The 25,421-nt window shown below is 40.5% G+C and overlaps 2 protein-coding genes across 2 annotated transcripts; both read left to right on the top strand.

Moving 5' to 3' along the window:
• Positions 1 to 354: 354 nt before the first annotated feature.
• On the top strand, positions 355 to 6,042 carry LOC141463621 (ovalbumin-like). The gene is made up of 7 exons (XM_074146120.1): positions 355 to 522; positions 1,133 to 1,183; positions 1,772 to 1,900; positions 2,764 to 2,881; positions 4,107 to 4,249; positions 4,427 to 4,582; positions 5,647 to 6,042. The coding sequence occupies exons 1-7, from the start codon at positions 355 to 357 to the stop codon at positions 6,040 to 6,042; spliced, it is 1,161 nt and encodes a 386-aa protein (XP_074002221.1).
• Positions 6,043 to 17,187: 11,145 nt separating this feature from the next.
• On the top strand, positions 17,188 to 23,581 carry LOC141464158 (serpin B10-like). Its single transcript, XM_074146935.1, has 7 exons — positions 17,188 to 17,355; positions 18,617 to 18,730; positions 20,437 to 20,571; positions 20,970 to 21,087; positions 21,469 to 21,611; positions 22,177 to 22,332; positions 23,177 to 23,581. Exons 1-7 carry the CDS (start codon positions 17,188 to 17,190, stop codon positions 23,579 to 23,581), a joined length of 1,239 nt encoding a protein of 412 aa, XP_074003036.1.
• The last annotated feature ends 1,840 nt before the right edge of the window (positions 23,582 to 25,421 follow it).

The raw sequence follows: 25,421 nt of genomic DNA on the forward strand, positions 1-25,421 counted from the left end.
GGAATTCGGGCCTTCACTGAATGAAAATAAGTACAGGCAATTGTTGTTGGACTGCCTTGGAAAGGTAAACAGAAATCACATACAGATTTAAGACCTCTGAGGAACTTTAGTGCCAAAAAGGCAACTGAATACAAATTCTGAAAGAAATAGACTTATGAATATAGAGTTTCTAATATGCATGAGAGGTGAGCATAGCAATAAGCACGTTACTACATAATGACTTCAAAACTACTTGTTTCTATTTCATTGCCTAAAAACTACTATTAAAGTGCATTGTGCTGTGTTTGTACAGTATTGCATCATTACATTGTCATCGCACTTCTGCTGTTTGCTCTAGACACTACAGGTTCCACAATGGGCTCCATCGGTGCAGCAAGCACGGAATTTTGTTTTGATGTATTCAAGGAGCTGAAAGTCCAGCATGTCAATGAGAACATCTTCTACTCCCCCCTGACCATCATTTCAGCTCTGTCCCTGGTCTACCTAGGTGCAAGAGAAAACACCAGGGCTCAGATCGATAAGGTGAGACTACAGTTAAGGATTTAAACCTTCCTGCTGCTCAACAGAGACACAGCACTTAATTATATGATAATGTCCCTTGCATAGCTCAGAGGCTAAAAAATCCAGATCCAGAGTTTTCAAAAGCTGTGGACACCTCAAACTCCCATAATATTAAACAAATGCATCAGCCTTGAAACTGGAATAAATTTTATCATTGTTAGCAGTAGGATTCTCAAAGAGAACACCATATTCCAGTGGTCCTTTGTTTAGAGTAAGGAAAGCAGATGATAAAATCTCCAGGAAAAGAGCCAACACGTGTCTCCAGACTGCAAAATGTTTCACAGGAATTTCCTATAGCTCTCACTTCCTTCAAAGAGAGTGGTTGGAAGAAAGTTAGTATTATTAATAGCACCCACTGAAGCTGATTTCTAGATGTTCAATAGAAACAGAGATCATCTAAACAGGCAACAGTAGGCACAGCTATTCACAGATGGTACAGATGAATTGCAGTTTTTGAGTCATCCAGCTTCTCAGCCAATAGGTTACTTCAAACATCATGTGTTAATCTCAGTTGCATAACCTTTTTTTTTGTCATACCTGTTATTTCAACTACTGTTATTTTCAATTTCAGGTTTTTCACTTTGATAAAATCTCAGGATTTGGAGAGACTACAGAATCTCAGGTACAGAAAAAATTTCACCTCTTTCTCTGTGTCACTTTCTCCTGCAAGCAAAATCTAGCAAATAAAGCAGTCTCTTAGCAGCTCTAACCCCTCTCCAATGAGTAGCTAGTTCTCTGCATCCAGTACTTAGGGGAACACTTTGTTCATAAGAATAGAGAAGGGAGGTAACAGAGGATTCAGAACAAGCATAAGATGAAACTCAGCACCATAATATTGGGCAAATAAAGAAAAATATAGATATTTGTATGCTTAGGCAAGGTAGCTGGATGTTCCTGGTTAAATGGGACTGGTTGGGAGTGGAGGAAAGCCTACCTGATCTGCTGGAGCTAGGTTACTGTAGCTGGTAATTAAGAGTTCCCCTGAGAGAGGCATGAGGAAATTACAGTAGAGAAACAGCACCGAATTGTATATATTAGAAAATTACTACATCAGTGTAGTTAAAGCAACAAGACATACAGGATGAACAACAGTTTTGTACACAGAAGAGTCTGAACTACTTTACTCTTCTCATATAGTATGAAAAAACTAAGTACTAAAACTAGAATAACATCATCTATCTTTTTATTTGTATTCATTTCAACTATTCAGTGCGGCACATCTGTAAGCGTCCACACTTCACTTAAAGAAATATTCATCCAAATCACCAAACCAAGTGACAATTATTCAGTCAGCTTTGCCAGTAGACTTTACGCTGAAGAGACATACCCAATCCTACCGGTAAGTTGCTGTAAGATCTGATCCGAATGTATTTCTGTGTCAAAGTTGTACCTTTCCGTAATGCAAAAGCATTTCCGTAATGCAAAAAGTCTAGGTTCTGCTAAAGAAATCTTCTTCCATATGGAAGACAGGATTCATGACTTCTCTCTATCACAGCCCTAAACCTCTATGGTCTTGAGAAAAAATGTGCCTAACTAAGATGATGTTTGTGCAAAGCACAATCATGATCCAATCATGTCAAAGTGTAATTAATAAAGCTGTTGGAAAGAGTTACCTCCAAATGTTTTCTCAACTTGTAAAACAAACCTGAAAATAACTTCAGGTTTTTTCAAAAATATTCCAAGGTTTCTTATTGAAAGGAACATTTAATTTGAAACTAAAAGAAAATACCATTGCAAAATAAAAAGTTAAGAAGTGGACAAAACAAAAAAATCACCATACTTCAACTGAAATTAACTGGAACAGGCTGCCCAGGGAGGTGGTGGAATCATCACCCCTGGAGGTACTTAAAAGATGGTAGACGGAGTGCTTAGCGACATGGTTTAGTGATGGTTTTTGTTAGTGTTAGATTGATGGTTGGATTTGATAATCAGAAAGGTCCCTTCCAACCTAGACAATTCTATGATTCCAAGAATGCCATTTTGGATCAAACTCAGTCCTGGAAATATTTTTAAAAATGTGAGCATATGCTCTTGTTTGAAGCAATGAATGCAAAATCTTAAAATGCTTATGAACTAGAATCATGGCTTACTGATTAGCCTCAATAAGCAGATTATTCATATCTCATAATTTCAGTCTTGCCTTTCACGTTTGCAAAATGCTTTGACATTCTGGTCTGAAAAGTGCATACTCTCCCTTTGCAGGAATACTTACAATGCGTGAAAGAACTGTATGAAGGAGGCTTGGAAACTATCAGCTTCCAAACAGCTGCAGATCAAGCCAGAGAAGTCATCAATTCCTGGGTTGAAAGTCAGACAAATGGTAAGAGCAAGCCAAGTATCGGCATAGGTATTTTCCCTTCTGCCACCATGTTTGAACAGCATATGAGAATGCTTAAGGTGGGAGACAAAAACCCCCAAACCTCTCCCTGTGCTCCTTCTCCTGAATAATAGTTCAGTTCCCAGATAGGGAACTATCATATAACAATTTTTTTTCCTTCAGACACATCCCTTTTAGAGGACTCTCTATATCTGTAGGGGCTTTGTGGGTATGTAATACCTCCTGTACTGATGAAAGGGACAGCACTAGAATATGCTTTGTATACACTGGCAAGTGGTTTGACACTAATGCTGAGAATCTGGATATCCTTTGATCAGTGCACTTTGCCCTCAAGCTTCCCAGAGTTGTGTGCCTCTTGAGTAGGGCATGCAGTAGAAGGTACTTGAGAAATCTTAACAGCTAAAGGGCAACGGAAAACCACAGAGTTAAGGAATGGTAGGGAGGTTTATGAAATGCATAGAAAGAGGTATACCACAAATGAGATTTTTACCCTACTGAATCTCCATGTGGTTCATCCATTCTTTGAGTCTTTTCCTGGCCCCCTCAAAACATTCCTTTCCCTCATGCTTGAAACATGGTATGAACAGCAAAACAGATAAAAAAAGCTTAATTTTAACTGAAACGAAAATATTCACAATCACACAACCTCTGGTGTGGTGTCATATTTTGAAGGAGAAAAAGAGGCTATGATTAAGCTACTGGTGGGAAAGGACTAAGGGAGGAACTTACTATGTGCATGAGAACTGCAGAATAAACAAGAACAAAGTATAAGAAGAAAGCAGATTAAGGTTCTGGTTTCCTTCCTGCTACCTTCTTTATATAGACATCATGTTTCAACTTTGGTTTGAAGCAAGAAGTATTTATGCTTACTGTTAGGGTTGGAGACAATCCAAAAGTTCCAATCATTCTTCCCACTGTCACAAAATATACAGGTTTACTCATGTTGTAACAAGTACATCTCTTGGTCTTATCTCTCTCACTATAATTCTTTACAAAGAGAAAACAACAGCTATTGCCAACAGCAGTAAGCAAATCTACCTTGGAAGTACAAGATTACAGCTGCAAAAGTGAAAAAAAAACCCTCCCTGCCCTATATCCTTCTCCCCACAAATTCTATGCCCTTCATTTAACATTGTGATTGCCACGTAAGATACGTTATGCAGATGTGTTATATACATGTGTTCTCTTTTCCTATGCATTCTTAAAGGAATGATCAAAAATATCCTTCAACCGGGCTCTGTGGATTCCCAGACTGAAATGGTCCTTGTCAATGCCATTTACTTCAAAGGACTGTGGGAGAAAGCATTTAAGGATGAAGACACCCAAACAATGCCTTTCAGAATGACTGAGGTACACGGGCATACACCACCTTAAAGTTGTCGTCTTCTAGAATTTATGAAGAGAATCAACAAGTTGTTACACAATCTTCCTGAACAAGAGCAATCAGTAGTTTTAATCATAAATAGATATTTCTACACTCTAAGAATAATCTTTGTGAAAACTGTATTATCTTTTTTGGTTTTGCAGCAAGAAAGAAAACCTGTGCAGATGATGTATCAGACCGGTTCATTTAAAGTGGCAGTGATGGCTTCTGAGAAAATGAAGATCCTGGAGCTTCCATATGCCAGTGGGGAGTTCTGCATGTTGATCATGCTGCCTGATGATGTCTCTGGCCTGGAGCAGGTATGGCCCTGGTAGCTGGGTTTCAGAAAACCATAAACACAGTGAAATTTAGGTGCTGCAAAGCCCTTCACAATAAAGTTATCCCAAAACACTTCATCGGCACAGATCTGAACACTGGCAACATGGGATTGTTGCATAGAAGCATGCAACTATCTCAGTGGGCCTGCAGTAGTTTGTGCTGAGCACAGATTGATTAAGGAACTGCTTTAGTAGGTTAGACTTTGGTGACCGCAGAACAGATTCTTCTCAGCTAAGCGGCTGTTAATCCAGCAGCTTGAACTTCAAAGGTTTTATATCTCCATTCCTGCACACTGAGGAGCTTCCTGGGAAGTTCATGTTAGCTTTACCAGTTGTGATTATTGTTTGGTTTGGCAGTGCTCAATATGCTTCCTTCATACCTTCAAAAATTAAACTATCTAAAAACTGAATATGAGGAGTGCTGGAACGATTGAAGCAATTTCAGAAAATAAAATGTACATGACAATACTATTGTTGATATGAACAGAATACAGGCATGAGATATTGTCACTAGCAGGACAGTAGCTAGTCTGAATAGGAAAAGCTATGTAAAAAATGAGAGTTCATTGAATGTTTGTACGCTAACTCAAAGAATCTAAATTGAAGAATGAAGAGGCATTTGAACACAGCTAAATTTCCTCAGTAATAACTGATAGTTGGGGTATTAGTAATTGGTTAGGATGAACACCTGGTTACTTGTAGAAATGTAGATAGAGCTTACAACTCAAAAGCACAGAATGATTTTTGGAATATATTTCTCAAGCAAAGAAGATGAATAGGAAAAAGCTTTAGATGAAATTTGCTGATTAGCCATCTCATTAAGAAAACTAATTGGCAGTGAGCCTATTAAAGAACTAGAAAGCAGGACAGAGCAGAGAAGAAAGAGTCATAGTTTGGTTTCCTCTCCTAGAGAGATTAATCTGTATATACCTAGAAAAAATGCCATGCCAAGAGCAGTAAGTTTAAAAGAGAAAAACCCGTACCACTGATAATGCGTTGCCACAAAGGGAGTTGTGGTTTCATCCCATTTGCTTTTTTCCTTGCAGCTTGAGAATTCATTCAGCTTTGAAAAACTCATGGAGTGGACCACTTCTAATATGATGGAAGAAAGGAACATGAAAGTGTATCTCCCCCGCATGAAGATGGAAGAAAAATATAACCTCACATCTGTTCTAATAGCCTTGGGTATGACCGACCTGTTCAGCTCATCAGCCAATCTCTCTGGCATCTCTTCAGCAGAGACCCTGAAGATATCTGAAGCCGTCCATGAAGCATTTATGGAAATCTATGAAGCAGGCAGTGAGGCAGTAGGCTCAACAGGATCTGGGACAGAGGTTACAGGTGTCTATGAAGAGTTTAGGGCTGACCACCCTTTCCTCTTCTTGGTCAAGCACAAACCAACCAACAGCATCCTCTTCTTTGGCAGATGTGTTTCCCCTTAAAGAGGAGAAAACTAAAAGAATTTCTGTCCCTTACTGCAAGACCCAAAGCACTGCAGTATCAAGGGTAAAAAGAAACTTATACTTTCTCTTTCATCCCTATTTACTAAAACCGGAAGGCTTTATTTAAAATAAAAAATAAAAAAAAGAAAGTTAATTCAGATAAATTATGCCATGAAAACAGAGGCCCTTTGTCTTTTCTTTATGCAGAGTAATATTATTTACTCATGGATGAAGCGTTAAGGGAATGAATATTGGCCTCAAAGAAAGCATGAGCATGAACAGAGATGTTCCTGGTGCAAGTTAGTAATAGTGCTGCATCATCATACTGAAAAACCACAACCCCATTTATCTGCAGATGGTTTATGGAAAAAAAAATGCAGCCTTCTAATTAAGCCGGGTTTCTCTATGGCCAAGTTTCGTGGTGACTTCTCTGGAATTAGTCACTTGAAAGCTTCCATAATAACTTCTCAACTGTCACACATCCCCACTCTGACAAGGCAACTGCTTTTTCTTTGTGCTCCTGATACTGCAAGGCTCTTCCTCATTTCCTAAAGATGCATTACAGAAATCTTATAATTCATATTTCTCCTTAAGTCTTTTTGGCTCAATCGTCATGACCAAATGTGGCATGTTACTATTCAAATTGTCTTCCATGTATTCATATGTAATGGGTCTTGCAGATGTCCTCTTTTCCTCTTTTAATCATAATAAAAACATGTTTAAGCAAATCTGTTTCATTTGAAGTACTTCAAGTGCACCTGGGAGGTGGTAATCCTAGTTATACACACAAATTGGGGGACTAGAGGCTGGAGAGCAGCCCCACAGAAAGTGATCTAGAGGTCTGGGTTGATGGCAAGTTGAGTATAAGTCAACAGTGTGCCCTGGCAGCCAAAAGGGCCAACTGTGTCCTGGGATGCATCAAGCACAGCATCACCAGCTGGTCGAAGGAGGTCATGGTTCCACTCTACACTGCACTGATGTGGCCCCACTTCAAGTACTGTTTGTAGTTTTGGGCATCAGACTACCAGAGTGTGTCCAGAGGAGGGCAACCAAGGTGGTGAAAGCTCTTGAGGGCAAGACTTAGAAGGAGCGACTGAGGTCCCTTGGGTTGTTCAGTCTGGAGAAGAGAAGGCTGAGGGGTCACCTCATCGCAGTCTACAACTTCCTCAAGGGGGACAGCAGAGGGCAGGTGCTGATCTCCTCTCTCTGGTGACCAGCAATAGGATACAAGGAAACGGAATGAAGCTGCATCAGGGGAAGTTCAGATTGAACATAGGAAAAAGTTCTCCTCTGAGAGGGTGGTCACTCACTGGAACAGGCTCCCCAGGGATTTGGTGACTGCACCAATTCTGTCAGAGTTCAAGGAGCATCTGGATGATCCTCTTAGTCAAATGGTTTAGTTTTAGGTAGCCCTGTGAGGAGCAGGAAGTTGGACTCCATGATCCTTATGGGTCCCTTCCCACCTGAGATACTCTATGACTCTTCTATTAGAGCTGGTTCATTGATTACGGACAGATGAGGAATGAGAGTCTGTCCTCATTCTAGGCTAAGGTACAATATTGAGACCAATTTTCTGTGAGGACGGGACCAGCATTACTCATAATTCCTCATGCATGTAACTCAAACTAGTCAGATCTAACAGTTTCAGGACAAACCATGATTCATCCAGAGTCTCTGAAACAGGAGTTGATAAGCAGTTTGGAAGGCAGCTGGATACATGCGGAATCTACATCCCACTGAGACACAACATTGCCGCAGAGAACACATGGGAATGGGAAACGGGAAGGAGTTTTCTAGTTGTCTTTGTGGTGTGTTTATAAAGCTTTATAGGCTCTTATTTTGTAACTAAAAAGAATCATCATGCTAAGAGAAGCAATGTCTATGGCAAGTCATTGTTTCTCTCTGGAATGAATTATTCCCTTTGTCACTGAAGCAAGGGAGGAAACAGACGTGTGAGGAACTGCCACAGAGAAATACCAGAAGAGTGAAAGGTCTTGGGGGGTGAAGTTACTGCAAGAAAGCTAAGCTCTGTCCTGACTCCTGTGTGCACAGCATGGCACCACTGCTGCGTGGTCTGTGGTGGAATGTTTTTTCACTTCCACCACACAGTATTTTGCTTGTTCTACCTGTTTTGGCTCTCCTCGCCTTCTCCCAAGGTAACACATACTTTGGCAGGACCTAGGAGGCATAACTTGCTGGTAGCAAACACGATCTTGCAAAAGAAGGAAGATAACATGGCACCACCTTCACTGGCATATAAATAGTTCAAATATTTTCCTTCACTATCCTGTATCTTAGTCGATTGCTGGTCAGGAGATAACAAATGGGGAATTTTATTGCAAGAGAGCTAGCAATGCGTTTACTATTGTTCTGGAGTTTCTGTTGATCTGTTCAAGGAAAAAGGGCACCTAAAATCATCAGGACGCTTAATTTTCAGCTTATTTGTTCTAAAACTGCACTATTTCTAGGTTGTTGTAGCTCTTATCAATTAAAACATACTTCTTCATAAACAGAAGATGCAAGCAAGTACATGTGCTCCTGTATGTAGAAAGATACATTTATTGCTGCCTCCTAATTTCTGCTGACTTCTCCTGCCAGCACAGCAATGAGTAGTCATATTCTTGTCCTTAGTAGTCACTTCTTTAACCAGCTGTGCAGCCCGTCCATCTTGAATACACAAATGAAAAAACCCAACACATGCATTCTCAGTCCTGTTTTCAGACACTGAAAACTTTGAAACCATTTTGGAACTTGGCAAATCACACGCCCACTAAGGAATGGATGCTGGAGTTCTCAAGTCTCGGACAGAGAAATATTTGTCTAACAGCTAAAAACTTCAACAGCCTTCTACACCTGAGGGACTGTAGCTTCTGTAATAATAGGTACCTAAAGAACAGGCCTCTAAAGCACAGGCCTGGATGTAGCCCCAAGTTGGGTGACAGATATCAGACCTCCATCACCCATTACGGAGCAAGCCCTCTTCTTTATGCCAGCAGAGGAAGCTATGGCTTCTTCTCTCCAACCCCAAAGAAGCAAAAAAGTCAGCACCATGTCCCAGAGACTTTGGCTCTCTGCTGGCTACAGGTGGATATACCCTCTCTTTTATCTCCAGTATTTCTTTCAGCACAAGTATGGAAGAAGGCTCAGACTCACAGCTTTAGGACCTGTCATAAGAGACTTTTACTGCTCTACCACCACACCCCATATATATTTGTAATTTCACACGTGCAAAGAGACAAAATTAATTCAAGGGATTAGTGAGTTGTGCAGATACAAGACCACACTTGTTTACTTGCCTGCAGTCTTAAATGGGAAGGTAATTCACGTAATGAATTTCCATAAAGATGACAGAAATTGACCCTGCAGCCCTACTGTTTATTCTAGTCCTAATTCTTCAAATACATAAGAATGTAAATAATATTGCTCAGTTGAACAAAGTAATTTGCAAAAATTGGTCTCCTGAAGTTCACAAAGCTAGAGAGTAACCTGGGTTGGAACGGGCAGCTGCCAATCATCTGGTCCTAACTTCAAAGATATACCAGGTTGCTCAGGACCCTTCCCAGTCAAGTGTTGCATATCTTTAAGGTTGGAGAATCCACAATGTTCTGTTTGGTTTCATTTTAAACATAAATCCAAATTTTACTAATATAGAAGTAGTGTAAGCCGTCCAGCCAGCTTAGCTTTCTCTCACCAAATATAAGTTGGCCACATAAGCCTCACCAGTTCCTTCGTTTCTCCCATGGCTAGTCCACAAAGCTCTCAGTGTCTCTCCTCACTTTTAACCCTCATGGAACCACAGTCTACAGAATATCTCTGTAAATCCTAAGCACTGCTTAGTCACCCTGTGAACAGCAAATTCCTAGGATGGTTAATGAAGCTTAGGAGCAGAAGTGAGATAATACATAGCTTCATGCTACACAATTTTAGCCCTAGTAGCATAATTTATACTTTGTCTCCATTTTATTATATGTGGATATCAATGGGCTATCATTTTACCTGGCCTCCCTTTCCTCACTGTTATACTCTTAAACATCTCAAGATAAAGACTTTCACACCATATGGTCTAACTGTGCTGTGACATGAGCAAACACTCACAATTGCATGCTACTCCCAGGAAAAAAAAGATTCCAAACTAATTTTGAGCTTTTATTTCTTCAACCCATACAGCACTTTCCTACTTTTTCTAAATGTTAGCAATAGCAACCCACGGTCTAAAATCAATGCAGGTAAATAATGATCTCCTATTAGCAGCACCTTACAGACAACAGGAATAGGATCCTGGAGGAGAGCAAATCCTTACAGTGGAAGGCTGACTTCTTAGTCACACAGGTAAAATTCCAGTGTTGGGGCTCTGATAAGAGGTCAAGATGGAGAGGGAGAATAGTAAGGTGTCACATGCATTCCTGTAAGGAAGGCAGAGATATGGAAATTAAAGGTGAACAAAGGAGGTGGAGGAGAAATCACTAAACTTCACAGGGCTGTGTGTAAGAGCAGTTCCTCTTTCCTCTTCCCACTTTTCTCTTTCATTCTGTCTCTTTTCCCTTGGGCATGGTCATGCTATCCAGCAATCCTTTCCCCAAGGCACTTACTATCCCCACCCTCATCATGTCCTCCTTTATTCTCCTTGCCCTTCGGCAATCTCTATCTACTTCTTGGGGCAGTGAAGGAAGAGGACAGGGCTGAGGTCAAGCCTTTTTTCTAAGAGGAGAAATGTCAAGGAGAGGAAGGTTTGGGATTAAGGAAGAATGTGGGAGGACAGCATTGCCACTCCTACTGTCTAGAGGGATCATCTGCCATGCCATAATGCTGCATCAACTACAGAGTCCAAGCTGCATCTCAGCTGCACCTGCAGGAGGTGGGGTGAGGGCCCATTCCTCCAGCCACAGAGGGCAAGTGCTCTGCCTCTCCTTACACGTACTCTGCTAACTTTCCTTAGTCTGATGTTGCCTCTGTAACACTGAATTCAAATTAGTCTTGCTTTACGGCTTGGTCTGTCTGTGTTCCCAGACAAGGAATTAGCAACCACAGAAGCAAGGGATATTAAGAAAGACTCGGAAGATGAAGCCGAAGCTCTAGAAAATGAAGGGAGACAGATCAAGAAGAAAAGTCTAAAGCAGATGAAAGGGACAATTGCACTAGTTTTAAACTACACAAAGAGAGTTCTGCTTTTGGCTTTGGAAGAGCTAAAAGAGCCACAAATACCAGTCCAAAAGATAATGGACCTATGAAGATCTGCATGCAGCTGAATCACGGCTGGAAAGGGCAGCTCCGAAGAGCTGGGAAATGCTTTGGTAAAGAAGAGCAGATGATCACCAGGATATTTTAAAAGAAGGCCCTCAGTGAAATACCCTTGAAGTTCAGACTTTTGCATCTCCCACAAAAGCTTGAGGAACAAAATAAAAAAACAAAGTCAAAACTTTCCATCTTGTTTTGCTTGAGACCAGAAAGGAACAGGAGATCATCTTGTCTTTCTTGTCATGTATCACATCATTAATTTCTACTTGGTCACTAATATGAAAAGCTTGTTAACTTGAACCATGTAAAATGATGTCAAGCCTCAAAAGACTGAGCTCCTTTGTGCAACAGGCAGAGAACATGACAGATGGAAAGACAGATAGAAAGACAGATAGAAGAAACTTGCAATGGAAAAGGCATTGGTAAGACATGTTCGAATAATATTAATGACAAACCAGCTCAGGCAAGGTCCTTGTCAGTCTGAGGAGGAAATACCATTCCAAGCCCACTTTTTGGGGTTTACTCTCCAGGCTTTGCCTATGCACTTAACCAGGTAGTTCAGATCAGTCCCAAGGGTAGCCTAAAAAGTGTGAAACTACGAAGGGCCAGCAGGTGCCAAGCAGATCAGTTAATAGCTAAGATTTCCAATACACTTCCGCAAGTGAGGATCAGGGAAATTCTCCCTATGAAACTTCTCAAAATATCAACTGCCTTATGATACCCCTCGTCATTCCACCAGGCAAGAATATTTGCAGTTGAGCTGTATGAAAAAATAGCAAATGTTTAAATGGGTTTCTTAAAAGAGAGCCCTTCCTCTATACCCTGATCTTGCTCATCAGCACAAGGCTCCCGTTTAGGATTCACTCTCATTTAGAAACGTGCTTTGAAGATACATCAACTTGATATTCACATTCTTCATCCTACAACATGGCACATCTTGCACTATAGCACTGCATCCTGGGAAACTCCCATTAACACAAAGCAGGGATCAGCTTTCTGATTCAATAGTTGTGCAGTTGACGTACAGTTACACCCTTTGAGAGATTTCTGCTGAAAAATTACAAATTTCGGCTAAAGTGCATATAAGCCACACGTATGTCATTACTTATAATGCAGTACTGTGTATCAGGATGATTGGGAAATTCAGGTCACCCTTTATATTTTTGATGTTAACTGCTACCTGGGATATTTTAAAAATGCTCACCGCCTGAGTCATTCAAAGGAAAACTGCACCCTTGCATATGTGAAAACAGTGTGCATATTCATTAACAGATAAACCATCTCTTTTCAGATACAGAAATCAGTCCTTTCTCAGAAGTGTTGCGCTTCTTACCACAGCTGAATTTCTCAGGACAAACACTACCTTTATTAATTACAGTGTCTAAGCCAAAGTATGTAGAAGTAATAGTAAAGTATGATGAATTGTGACAGTACTGTCAAAATTCACCACACCTTTGCTTTCTGCAGGCGTGGAGCAAAATGCCTCTAATATTTACACAGGAACCTCACCACACCCTCTGGCAACTCATAAGGTTTTAAATTTTGTTAAGATTATGTCAGCAAGGATTGCTTGGCAAGGGAAGACTCGCAAACTTACTCACAGGAGGTGCACAAGAGATAGCTATCTATTCTGTTTCAAAATAAAGACACGTGTATTCCTAACCAAAGCTTTAAAGGGAATAAAGATACCCAAAGAACTAATCCCTCTTAAACTTAAAAATTATTTGAAATTTCAGGATGACACAGACAGCCCAAATAAAAATCTGTTATAGCACAAACCAAAATCTGTTATAACCAGCCTAGGTGATGCATATAAATTACTGGGTTTTTTTAGTTGACAAAGTTAGGAAAAGCTTATGCTGTGCTGTCAATTACACTATGACTGAGGCATCACCCAGAAGAGAGTCCTCCTTAGCACAGAAAAGTTCATGTATCTAGTCACTCAGCACCCTTACTATTTTTTCAGTTTCTGTGCCCTTGTCCTACTTACAGTTTTTAACTTTAAATCACAGAGATTTTTAAAAAATTATATCCGACCTCCAAAGGGATTAAAATATTCTCAGATTTCAAAACCCTTCTCCTCCCCATGCTTCTTGTATCTCCTGAAGTCCTTTTAAAGGTTTGGGGACATTTATAATCCTTTCATGTTTAAAATCTACTGGCCTGCTGTGCCTGAGCCAAAAACAGCTCTGCTGGCTGAACCAGAAATTCTTCCCTCCCAAGTAAATAAACAGTGCTTATACTGGTAAAACGTATTTGAAGATATTAGAGAAACTGAAAAGCTTTCCTTCAAACATCACTTTTTCTTTTAATCTACCTGAAATATAGAAGACGTTGGTTTCGAATTAAAACATATTTCCAAGAGCTGTACAGAGTTAGTTGATAGCTGAAATAATCTACCACTGAACATGAAAACCAGCCATGAAGTTGTATCTAAAATACTGTGTGAAGGCAGAAGCTATCACTTTTCTGTGACAGAAAGTCTTTCTCTCAAGACCCTCAAGAGCCTTTATAGAGCACTTTATAGTGTTCTGTTTAGACATCAAGCATTTCACCTACTCCTGAACCCAGGTGCTAATGAAAAGAGCAACACACTGTGTAGGAAAGTCACAATGACTTGTGCTAAGTTACATTGAAACCGGAGGAAAACAAAATGCATTTATATAGCTGGGATCTGGCCAGGGCACTGGGCACTGATGTCATGCCAATATTTGTCCTGACCAAATAGAAACATGACTGCCTGCAGTGAAAGAGCTCACAGGTTTACTTCCCACAGGAAGAACACTATTAATACAAAGATAAGTCTTCTAGTGTGCTGCTGTGTTGACGTAGTATAGAGTGGGAGCGAGAGTACCGCTGCTACTGAGTCAGCAGCGGCACCACCCATTGAGCCGTTTCTTCTGGTGGTGCCAATTTAAAAGGATATTGGAAAACGTTATTAATCCATCACATTGATTTAGCATATGTTGTCCTCTGAGACAAGTATAATTTTAGTTACTCGGTATGCTTTTTTTTTTTTTTGCTAATGACCATCCATGCCATTCAAGAGGTGTTTTAAAAAGGCAGCTTTAAAACCTTGTACAAAGCCACAAGCCTTGTTCAGTGTAACCCAGCATTTCTGCTTAAACAAAACACCTCAGTCACTTCTTCTAAAGCAGCAAGCAGTATTACAAGTTAGCAAATGAAATTCACCCCTGTTTTAAAACCAGAAAATCCACAGTAATTGCTCTAAGGGATGAAGTCTATCCAGCATATCAATCACTTGTTCAACAACATGGCTAAATTTGCAAAGATTACTCAAATCAGTTAGGCTTTGGAAATCACTTAAGGCCAATGTAAACAGATTACAACTTTCCCATGTGCAATGGAAGCAATTAATTTTGCAGTGAACACCTCTCCTACATTACACTGCTCTCAGGAAAACATAACATGCATCTAATTACAGCTCACTGAAACATGCTGGTTTTGTGTAGCTACAATTTCAAAAGACCCGAAGGGCAGGAAAACACCATCTGATTAAAAGTCATTTCGGTTCCCAAATTATATTCATGCAGAAGGTTCACCATTGGCAAGGGAACCTTTGCAGCTGCACCCTCCTATGCCCTACACCAAATCTTGCAGGTACTCCCATGGCTTGCTCCTCGTTACAGGGTCCTCTGTGCAAGCCACTGACCTACAAGTCCATGTTAAAGGTATGCTCATAGACAGCAGGTCAGAAGAAAGGTCTCAGATGGCAGTTTATGCCAAGGACATAGACCTTGTGAGTGAGTCTTGTTCAGTGTCAAGGAGGCAGCCCTGGAGAGCCAAGGAGCTCCTAGCCAGGTTTTCAAGATGATATTATCAACAGTGCAGAGAGGTAAAGAATGAAATAGAGGGCAAGGGTAGGATTACACAGAATGTTTCATTTAGGGGTCAGAGTAGGGACGGACAGCTACAAAAAGGACAATAGAAGAAGGGACAGCATAACTGAAAGGAAAATCAGAGAAGGAGGTATTTTAGTAGCCAAGACAAGAAGAAAAAGAGGATTTGACAGAACATCCATTTCTGGACTGGAAAAAAAAGGAATAGAACTCTGAGGTGCTACATTGGTCAAACAGCAGCTTTCAGATTAGAGTGGGGAAACAGAAATGGAAGAAAAATGAAGTCTAATTTAAGACCCACACCAGGTTCTAGTGACGTTCACTGATAACAAAAGCAACAGTCTGGTGCCTGTTTCTCAACATTCACTATCTCACAGTGACAACATTTGCCTGGTTGTACAGTATTAGAATGCTCCAAGATAAGCAAAATCCATTTTTCTAAACCAGAAACCCACCAGGAGTGACAAATACTCTCTTAGTAGGGAATGGCCAATAGAAAAACTCACACATAAGAAGTCACTGTCTTTTCTTTGTCTGTTTGTTCCACAGAAATAATTTCTATTAGACAAATAATAAAAGAAGTAGGTCAGCAACTGCCTTTTTTTTAAACCCTGCAAACCGCAAAAGAAAGGTTGTTTAAAGTAGCGTGGGTTCAAGTTGCTACTAGCCTGTTGCCACAAAAGTGTTTATAGCAATACTTCTGCTGTCAGTTTTGTAAGGTTTTTGTATGGTATCACTCTTACCATCACTTCACATCCTACTCTGAGATGATTCAGTTCTTCCACAGGGATGTGGCCTTTAGGGCATAACAAATTGCACATTCATGACTCATAAGCACCCTTGCAGAACTGGCCAGACACACTATAAATTCACCCTACTTTTCATGTGAACTGCAGAAACTTTGGAGACACCCAGAGCAGCAGTGTTCCTCCCTGCACAAAACAAGGTACTGTAATGATTTCTAGAGATTATGTATTTCATATACTCTTGGATGATGTTGTTTTGTTGACAAATGCATAGAAAAAAAAGGAAGTAGGGATCTGAATTGGAAACAACAAATGCTTGGAGAAGAAATTTAGTAAGATGGCACAGGCATGGTCTAGAATGTAGAAGTATTAAAAATATACAGGTAGAGAAATTTATTGTACAGAGTTCTATGACTCTGGAGCTCACTGGCTAGTATAGATATCATAGCAGAGAAAGAGCCACTGTGTTTGCTTAAGTCAGCTAATTTGTTTTTGTGCTTTTTAGTTCTTATGAACATCAGATCAGCTCCTGGTTTGCAAACTACTCAGGACAAAAACTGTCTTTATTCCAAGGCCATCCTATACAAATCAGAATAGGTCCCAGTCCCTGCCTAGAGCTCTCAGCTAAACCTGAGATATAAATGACAAATGGCAGCATTTGTAGTCTACTGAATATGGATACCATGTCCTGCAGAAGAACAGGGAACCTAGGAGCTGTACTAGCACTGTAAGACAGAGTTTCAGGACATTTTTGAAAGTCAAAAAGGGAATTCAGGATGCTTAGCATCCAACAGTTGAAGCGATGCTTGCCCAAGCATTGAAAGGAGCATTTTTTCCTGTCCTAAAGGAATCGTTTAACTGTTACTGTTAGCAGAGTATTTGTTCACTACAGTTACGAGCATCAAAAGCCTCTTGCACAAATTGAAGCATAAAAGTTGTCGTAAGAGACAGTCTCTCAGTACTGCCTAGCCCAGGCACTGGTAAGTAACTATGAACTGTCACTCCAAGATGCTGTAAAGGACAGTTCAATAGAAGTCCTGGTGAACAAATACAAAACAAGATTGGTGGCTGCTTTTTGCCTAACCTAAATGATAGCTAGTGTCATCAGTGAAACAGGACACGCTAAACCTTATATGACTTTGTAATAGTTAATCCTCCTCATTCTTCATACAGATAAATACTTTTAGAAAGCCTTTAAATCACCCAAGAAACTTCAAAAACTGAAGTGAAACTTGCAGACACTTAGTCATAATTAGTGGTTTGCTAATAGCATCTTTTCTCCCTTTCTGTGTAGGTTCAGAACAATGGAAGCTTTGAATAAAGCAAACACAAGCTTTGCTCTTGACTTTTTTAAACATCAGTGTCAGGAAGATGGTGACAAGAATATTTTGTTCTCCCCTTTGAGTATTTCATCTGCCCTGGCTACTGTTTATTTGGGAGCCAAAGGTAACACTGCAGATCAGATGGCAAAGGTGAGTCTGGGCTTCAAAAGGTAGCTGTCTGAAAGGGTTGATATCTTGGAGTAAGATCCTCTATGCACGAAATTTACTGTGGTGGAACAGAGGAAAGCCATAAGCAGAAGAATTACTCTAATCAAAACTCCACACTCATACATGCCAGCTCCTGTTTCACCCCTGATGTGCACTGCAATGAATAGACCCGTTTTCCACTTGTGCAGGCCAAAGAAATAGTCTACTCTAGCCTCTGGAAACAGGCCCCCGCAAATGAGAGAAGTGGCACTGGTGACATTGGCTCCTTTTAAATCCCATCAGCAGAAAAAAGGGATCTTTATCCCAAAGCTCAGTAACTGGACACTCACCAGGGAGTCGGAGACCTGGACTCTCCTCCTACTCTGCCACAGACAATTCCCACGTTGTGTCTCATCTCTTTGGAAATGACCCCCCACAAAAAGACCCTCCCCTATAGTTATTGTAAGTTTTGAACTTTGCTAAACATAAATCCACATCCACAAGATCAGAGAATAGACACAGTGAGACTACAACCCTTTCTTTGGGGTATGTATTTTACAGGCAAAATCACTTACTGAAATCCGTAAGTCGTATTTGTGCAAAGCTCATAGCTTCAGCAGGCAGCAATGAGAACACCCCAGTGCTCAGTTACCTAGCTCCTGTTCTAAGAAGTCATGCTTGTGAGTTTGCATCTGCTAAGGCAGAGGAAGTTGTCCCACCTGCTAAGGGAGTGATCTAACTCCTGATTTACAGGACAAAAGAGAGCCAGCAAAGAAAGGAGTGATCTTCTGCTAGGAAGAAGGGAAAACAAAAAAAAAAGTAATAGATCTTCTGAAAAATCTACCAGGGTTGGACACACCCCTTTGTAGCCTGGGTAAGGTGCAAATGCCTGGAGCAAGGGATTTAAGGCATGAAACTGCCCCCATTGTTTTCATGCTTTCTGACGCGTAGCAGTACTCCATTTAGACTTCTGCTTTGATAATCTCCATCTGGAGAAAACTGTCTCTTCCCAGGTATTAACTGGTCAGCCTGGGGCATAAATCAAAGCAGGCAGATTCCTCTAGAAAGGCTAGTTACATGAGAATTTTGCCCTGCGACCCTCAGCTTACTGTGCTCATGTCATTTTGTAGACTGGCAGGACTGGACACAAGAATAAAATCTGAGTTTGACTCTCTTCATTACTAGTCCCATGACATCACTGAAAGATTTTACTGAACCAGCAAATTTTCTATCCTTATATTTATTATTGCTTTTTCCACTATAGGTACTTCACTTTAACGAAGCTGAAGGAACCAGAAATGTCACCACAACCATAAAAATGCAAGTCTATTCCAGAACGGAAGAGCATCTATCAAATCGATGTGCCTGTTTCCAGAAGGTATCTCACCAAATCTAGTGATCAAGCTATGGGCATGGTCATGTCTTCCCTTGCTTGTATTTTCCTTTCACATCTGTATTTGCCTGTGTTTGCCCACCTCAGATGTAGTGTATACAATTAATTGGTATGGCATCCTGCTATATCTTCATCTAATGCAATACTTATTACATGCTTCCCCTTTATACATAGAATTGCAAAAGCCAACCTCAAATTTGCAAAATTTAAAATTTAATGTTACCATTCTCTGTCAATGCACCTCTTGATCTTTTTCCTTTATCTTTGAGGAGAGATTTCTTTCTCAAAGAAAGAAATCTCTCCTCAAAGATAAAGGAAAGAAAAGAAATTTCTTTCTCTTTCTTACTATTCAATAGCTAGCTATTCAGCAGAAGCATGTTCTTTGAACAGGCATGGCCCCTGCCTCAGAGAGGTAATCACAAGAACAAAGCTGCCCTCCCACACATTTGATTGCAGCATCAAGACAGCAAAAACCGAGTATTAACTTTTCCAGGCTACCTATGCTTGGTAGACAGACTTCTTTAGAAATTAGTCTCCATTTCAGTTGACTAGTTAACAAAACAACATGTTGGAATTTCCCAAGGTAGACCAGTTACTCGCAATAAATCTTAGAGAAGTGGAAATCATTATATTCCTGAGAGATTTCTTTGACATACTGGCAGGCGTCTTGTACCAAAGTATACGTAATTTAAGACAGCAGAAAAATACAGAAAAGCAAACATAATCCCTCTGAGTCAGTGAAGTCAGGTTTTCCTCATTGACAATTCAACCATGGTGGCATCAAGCTCTTCTCCCTGCTCTTTCCTGTCATCCTTATTCTTTGTGGGAGTGAGCCATTTCTGTGCAGGCTGCCCACAAAGCCCTAGTGGCCACAAGTTCTGATGAATGGGAACTTGGATCTGCATTCCACAGCCAAATCCTATGGCTGGAAGATTTATTTTAGGGGCTATGTCAACAACTCATTTGCACTGCAGGAACAGGAGAGGGATTGTTCCTTATGAGTAATGCTTGTCTGAATTGTAAGAATTACAGAGCGCTGTGGGTAGGGCAAAGGGCCCGCTCTAACAGTTTAGAAATTTAAGTAACACTTCATGCCTCTGATTCTGATGCAATGACAAGATGAATACAGCAGATTACTAGTTTGCTAATTCATAGCTTAAATTCCTTGAACTCATTTGAGAGTTTGAGCCCAGACTAATTTAATCCTGTTACTTCAAGATAACAAATTTACTACAATTACTGCAACATAAAAAAAATTTACAAAATATTAAGAGCAAGATTAAGATATTTAGGGGCAAACTTTCCATCTAACACACTCAGCTTTCATAAATAAAAGGAGTCACACAGCCAAATCTCCCTGCATTGTTTAACAATTACATTCTGTCTCTCACTCTCTGGATATATATAGTTCTACAATCTCCACTTAGAAACCCTTAAATGTTTTACATAGTTCAGGCTCTTACCACTTGGGTCTGAGACACTTAACAGAGTGTATACCATGTCTGCAACTTTTAATACTTTCAAAGGATTCTTTTAATAGCTGTCTGGTTTAGAACACCTCTTGTGTTGCAATACATGTAAAAGACCACCTCAACAGAAATACTTTACATGGAGCTGCATGAAGGAAGAAAATAGAAATTTTGAACTACTTTACACAACAGATGAGTAACTTTTTTTTCCTTTTCTCCAAGACAGAAATTGGCAAATCGGATGATATCCATACCAGGTTTAAAGCACTCAACTTTGCAATCAACCAAGCCACTAAAAATTACCTGCTTAAAAGTGTTAACCAGTTATATGGAGAAAAAACACTGCCTTTCAGTAAGGTAGGTAGGCCATTTATTCAGGTTATGTAGTGCCATTTAACCTTTATAATCTATCTATGACAACATACCATAAACCATATGCTTTTAAATATTTTTATTACATCTGCAAATCATATTGTTAACATAAATATTTTCTACAAGACTCTTCCTGAGACTTTGGACACTAAAATTTTAGTTTTATGGGATGTGTGTCTAATTTCAGGATAATTTGCAGATGTGGTTAGGTGCAAACACTAAAATCGAGTATTTCCAAAAAAAACTCTGTTCCTTTGACAAAATGCTGTGCTTGTAGTCTATGCCATTTTTATCATGTTTTCTCTTGATTTGACTGTAGTTATTAATTAGCATTCATATTGGCAGGCAACAAACATAAGACAGCTGTCTCTTTTGCACCGCAGGAATACTTACAGTTAGCCAAGAAACACTACAATGCAGAGCCACAATCAGTTGACTTTGTGGGAGCAGCAGATGAAACCAGAAGAGAGATTAATTCCAGGGTTGAACACCAGACTGAAGGTAAGCTCCTGTCTCTCCTCTCCCAATTCAAAAAGAAGTCATTTCAGCATTGAACAAAGTCTCTGTAACCAAGGGGCCCAAGGCAGCTAAACAATTCACCTCAGAAAGGTAAATCAGATCAGCTTTCCTAAATCAGTCATCCACTGACAAGCCCTTATTAAAATTAGTCTCTTCCACCAGAACATGTGAGGAATGTGGTTTACTCTTCCTTGTAAATCAAGGTTACCCCAGCAATCACTTATTTGAGAATAATCTCAAGCTAGAAGCACACTCTATTAGCACTTAACATTTCCCTGGCTTATATCTGCAGAAATTGTGCCAACGCATAGTCCGAAACAGTAAAACTGCACAAATGTGTAAATGTCCTTCTGTTTTCTCTAGGTAAAATCAAAAATCTGCTGCCTCCTGGATCCATAGGTTCACTCACCCGACTAGTCCTGACAAATGCGCTCTATTTCAAAGGAAACTGGGCAACAAAATTCAAAGCTGAAGCTACCAGGCAAAGGCCTTTCAGAGTAAACACGGTAAGGCAATATACTGACCTATATCTGGCAGGTGGAAAAAGCAGTGAAAGAGGTGAGGGAGAGAAATTCCTGTCAGTCTTTAAATCCACATGAAATCCATCATGAAAGTTATTTAATTTAATAACAGTATATTTTCTTCACCACATCTTTAGCACAAAGACTGCACACACACACTAGCACCTGAGCCACAAGTAAAATTGTCAGAAGCTGACTTCAAACAAGCTTCCATTCTCTGAAGGCAGGGAAAACAAAGAGGTGAACAAAACTATGTGGGTTAGTTACTTACATTTACAGTTTTAACCATAAGACAAATCAGAGTGGAATAGAGCTTCCTGTAATGGGTGTCATCTGAGACAGCTTAGATAGCCTGCCTAGCCTCCAAGTGCCCTTCCAGAAGGCCAGAGGTCATCTGTAGATCCTGTGTCCTATCATTTAGAGCCATAAGGATGTCTCAGACACACTGGGCAGCTGGTAGAGTAAGTATAATAAACTTTCACTGTGCTACTTTAACTCAGTCCATTACTGTTCAGTGAAGATGGCAAACATCTCATTTAATTTATTGCAGCATACAACTAAACCAGTGCCAATGATGTACCTGAGTGATAAATTTAACTGGACCTACGTAGAATCAGTCCAGACTGATGTTCTTGAGCTTCCATATGTCAATAATGACCTCAGCATGTTTATCCTGCTACCAAGTGACGTCACCAGCCTACAAAAGGTAAAGCAACTGAGAACATAAATCATGTGAAAAAACAAGAGTGTCATTATTTACTTATTTTATGCATGTGCGAGGTAAAAGATCAGGTTGCAGTGATGTTTCTAGAAAAGAGGGTACAGATCGGGCTCAAGGAAAAGCAAACCCCAGACTTGGTGTAGCATTGTGAACTTGAAACTCTTGGAGCTCAGACTAGACTTTTGGCAGCTGGCACTTCTGTGGTTCTTAATGTTGATCAGTCCTGGAAATAGGTAACCCATACCCTACAAGACTGGCTCTTCTTCCAGCTGAACAAAAAAGAGGACAGAAAGCCAGCCCTGTTGAGATTCACTGTCTGTACTGATTCAGACAGGTAGGATTTCATTCCAAAAAACCCCACCAACCCCACAAACTGGACAGCTTCCATTACTTTCCAGGAAGTCCACAGATAATACATATGGACACTGCCACCTTCTGTAAAGAGACAGATACTGCTTTTGGATAATAAACTCATTAAATTCTCATTTACGTTAGCGGGTGTTCTGCAGGAAAAAAGCTCTTTTCAGTAAATTCTAAAATGTAGGGAAGGCAGGAATGTGAACAGCAAATCAACCAGACTATTGTTACTTGACACTGATATTTTTGTTCTACAACTATTTAACCCTACTATATTCCCTGACAATGACTGAGAACAGTTCAAGCACTGCATTTACCTACTGTGGATCAAATTGGTCTTTCAGTACTGCTTTTTTTGTACTCTTATAACAGCTTGAAAAGTTCTGCATTTAAGGAAAGAGAAGAAATAGCCCTTAGTGCACAGGTTTTTGAACACACTGTAATTTTCTGATTTTCTTTTTACTAACTGCAGCTAGAAAGAGAATTGACTTTTGAAAACTTGTCTGCGTGGACCAGCCCAGAATTAATGGAGAAAACAAAAATCGAGGTTTATCTGCCCAGGTTCACACTAGAAGAGACATACGACCTCAAATCTACTTTGAACAGGATGGGGATACAAGATGCCTTCACTGAAGGTCAAGCTGATTTCACAGGAATGTCAGAGAAGGGCGAGCTGTTTTTGTCACAAGTTTTTCACAAATGTTATCTGGAAGTCAATGAAGAAGGCACAGAGGCAGCAGCTGCCAGTTCAGCAGCACTGGCATCACGAAGTCTTGGTGCTACTATTATTTTTGTAGCAGATCACCCTTTCCTCTTCTTTATCAGGCACAACAAGACCAAGAGTGTCCTCTTCTTGGGAAGGTTCTCTTCCCCCTAGAAACTCGACTATTACTAAACAGCCTCTCGCAACAACAACAATGAACAAAATGCACACCACAAAGAGCATCTCAATAGTCTGTGCACTACTTCTTCATCTGCAATTCAATCCTCTGGCTCATTTTCCTAGCCAAAGAATGCCAAAATGGTTATCGCTACACTGTAAGTATGAAACTGCACACAGAATAACATTGATGCATCTTTCCAGCACTTTCTGAACCAGAGTTGCCACAATACAGACCAGACTAAGTTGATCTAAACCAGTAATTCCCAACACACTTGCTTTGGTAAGAAGAAAAGAAACGGGAAAAACTCCTTGCTACAGAACGCTGCTGCATCTCCATTGGTTTCAGCTCTCTAAGCTGATCATCCCAGGAGGGCTACCTCACCCACGTTCTTGTCAGTTTTACACCAACTTTGCAGCCTGGCACGGCTGGTAATGAAATAAACGTGCAAAAATCCTGTGTTCCTGATACTGGTGCTTCTTTTGTGCATGCAAAGGGGCTAACACATGTACTTTCTGATCTCTGTTCCACAGCAATTGGAAAATGCCGAACAACAATATAGAACTGGAGGAAAATAAAACCTATGTGCCTTTGTAACCTTTCATGCATTCAACACTGTTGCCAGCCCAGCACTGAACTGCTTTAGTCTTATTTTGCTTTGTCACTTATTTCTCTGGTTTGAGACAAGATCAAATTAGAGAATCAGCCTGTAGTACTAACTCCCTAAGCGCCTTCTGCAAGATTTCATGCAACTCCCCCACCCCACCCCATACACATTTATTTCTGTCACAGCTCTTTCTCCTAAAGAGGAGAATGCCCTAACCAGTCATGCACATTTGCAGGGGATGCTCCTAACTCTCTGAATTCAGAACAGAGAGCAAAGGACTGGGTCTCTTACAGGACTTACAGACATAGAAATATGTCTTCCTGGGATGGCAGGGCTCTTTACTGACAGAGGGGAGACTGCTGACTGTCACTGAGTACTTTCTGTTTTCTTCCATGTGACCAGTTGCTTCCAGGGTCCCTTCTGGCTCTGTTTCCCAAATAGGAAGGAGCATAGGAAACTCAACAGTGCTGCCTTCTGTCTGACTCAGCTGTGAAACATAACATAGGAGCCCTGTGCATTCAGTTGCAATTCTGCCTTGCCCTGCTTCATGTGCAAGGGCTTCACGTCCCCATTGCCAAGTCCCTTAAGCACTTCCTGATGTGACTCAGGAATAAAGATGGGAAAGACATGCCTGGGAGGCCAAGGAGGAACAAAACCGTGACAACATGCACCCAAACTCACTCACAGGGCTTTAAAGTCAATGGAAATGTGAACCACCTTTTCTGTCTCCTTCAACTACTTAAAGCATGATTGCAAAGATGACAGAGTTAATGTCCCTCTTGAGGGTGCCAGATCATTACCAAGTGACAATGGCCACAACACTTGAAGGGCAAGTTGCACATTAGAGAACAACCTTTTCCCAGCATGAGCAGCACAGCACTGGAGAAGGTGGCCTAGGAGGGTTGGGGATTCTCCATTCTCCAAAGGACTATGGCTGACCTTACCTACTGATGGCCCTGCTCGAAGCAGGAGGTTGACCTCTGGATGTCTGTTTCAATTAATATGTGTGATTTTCTCTCTCTTGTCAACAGCCATTCTGCCTTGCCACCTCCATTTCTCATCCTGCTTGGCATCCTTGTATCTTGACTAGCACTCAGCTGACCTTTCTCCTATACTGATTTCTTGAGAATTTACTCATCATACTAAAAAAAAAAATTGTTTAATTGCTGGCATTTCTTCATTGCCTTGCACAACATTGATTTCTGTCACTTTTTAGAACACTTGACCCA

This window comes from Numenius arquata, chromosome 4 (assembly GCF_964106895.1).
Source record: "Numenius arquata chromosome 4, bNumArq3.hap1.1, whole genome shotgun sequence".
In the NCBI taxonomy this organism is placed as follows: domain Eukaryota; kingdom Metazoa; phylum Chordata; class Aves; order Charadriiformes; family Scolopacidae; genus Numenius; species Numenius arquata.

Excerpts from the sequence above, each read along its gene's own strand:
- LOC141463621 (XM_074146120.1), top strand. The coding sequence starts at position 355 with ATGGGCTCCATCGGTGCAGCAAGCACGGAATTTTGTTTTGATGTATTC. Across the intron at positions 523-1,132 it reads CCAGGGCTCAGATCGATAAG|GTTTTTCACTTTGATAAAAT; the intron begins GTGAGACTACAG and ends TTTCAATTTCAG. Across the intron at positions 1,901-2,763 it reads AGACATACCCAATCCTACCG|GAATACTTACAATGCGTGAA; the intron begins GTAAGTTGCTGT and ends CTCCCTTTGCAG.
- LOC141464158 (XM_074146935.1), top strand. The coding sequence starts at position 17,188 with ATGGAAGCTTTGAATAAAGCAAACACAAGCTTTGCTCTTGACTTTTTT. Across the intron at positions 18,731-20,436 it reads GATGTGCCTGTTTCCAGAAG|ACAGAAATTGGCAAATCGGA; the intron begins GTATCTCACCAA and ends CTTTTCTCCAAG. Across the intron at positions 20,572-20,969 it reads AAACACTGCCTTTCAGTAAG|GAATACTTACAGTTAGCCAA; the intron begins GTAGGTAGGCCA and ends TTTGCACCGCAG.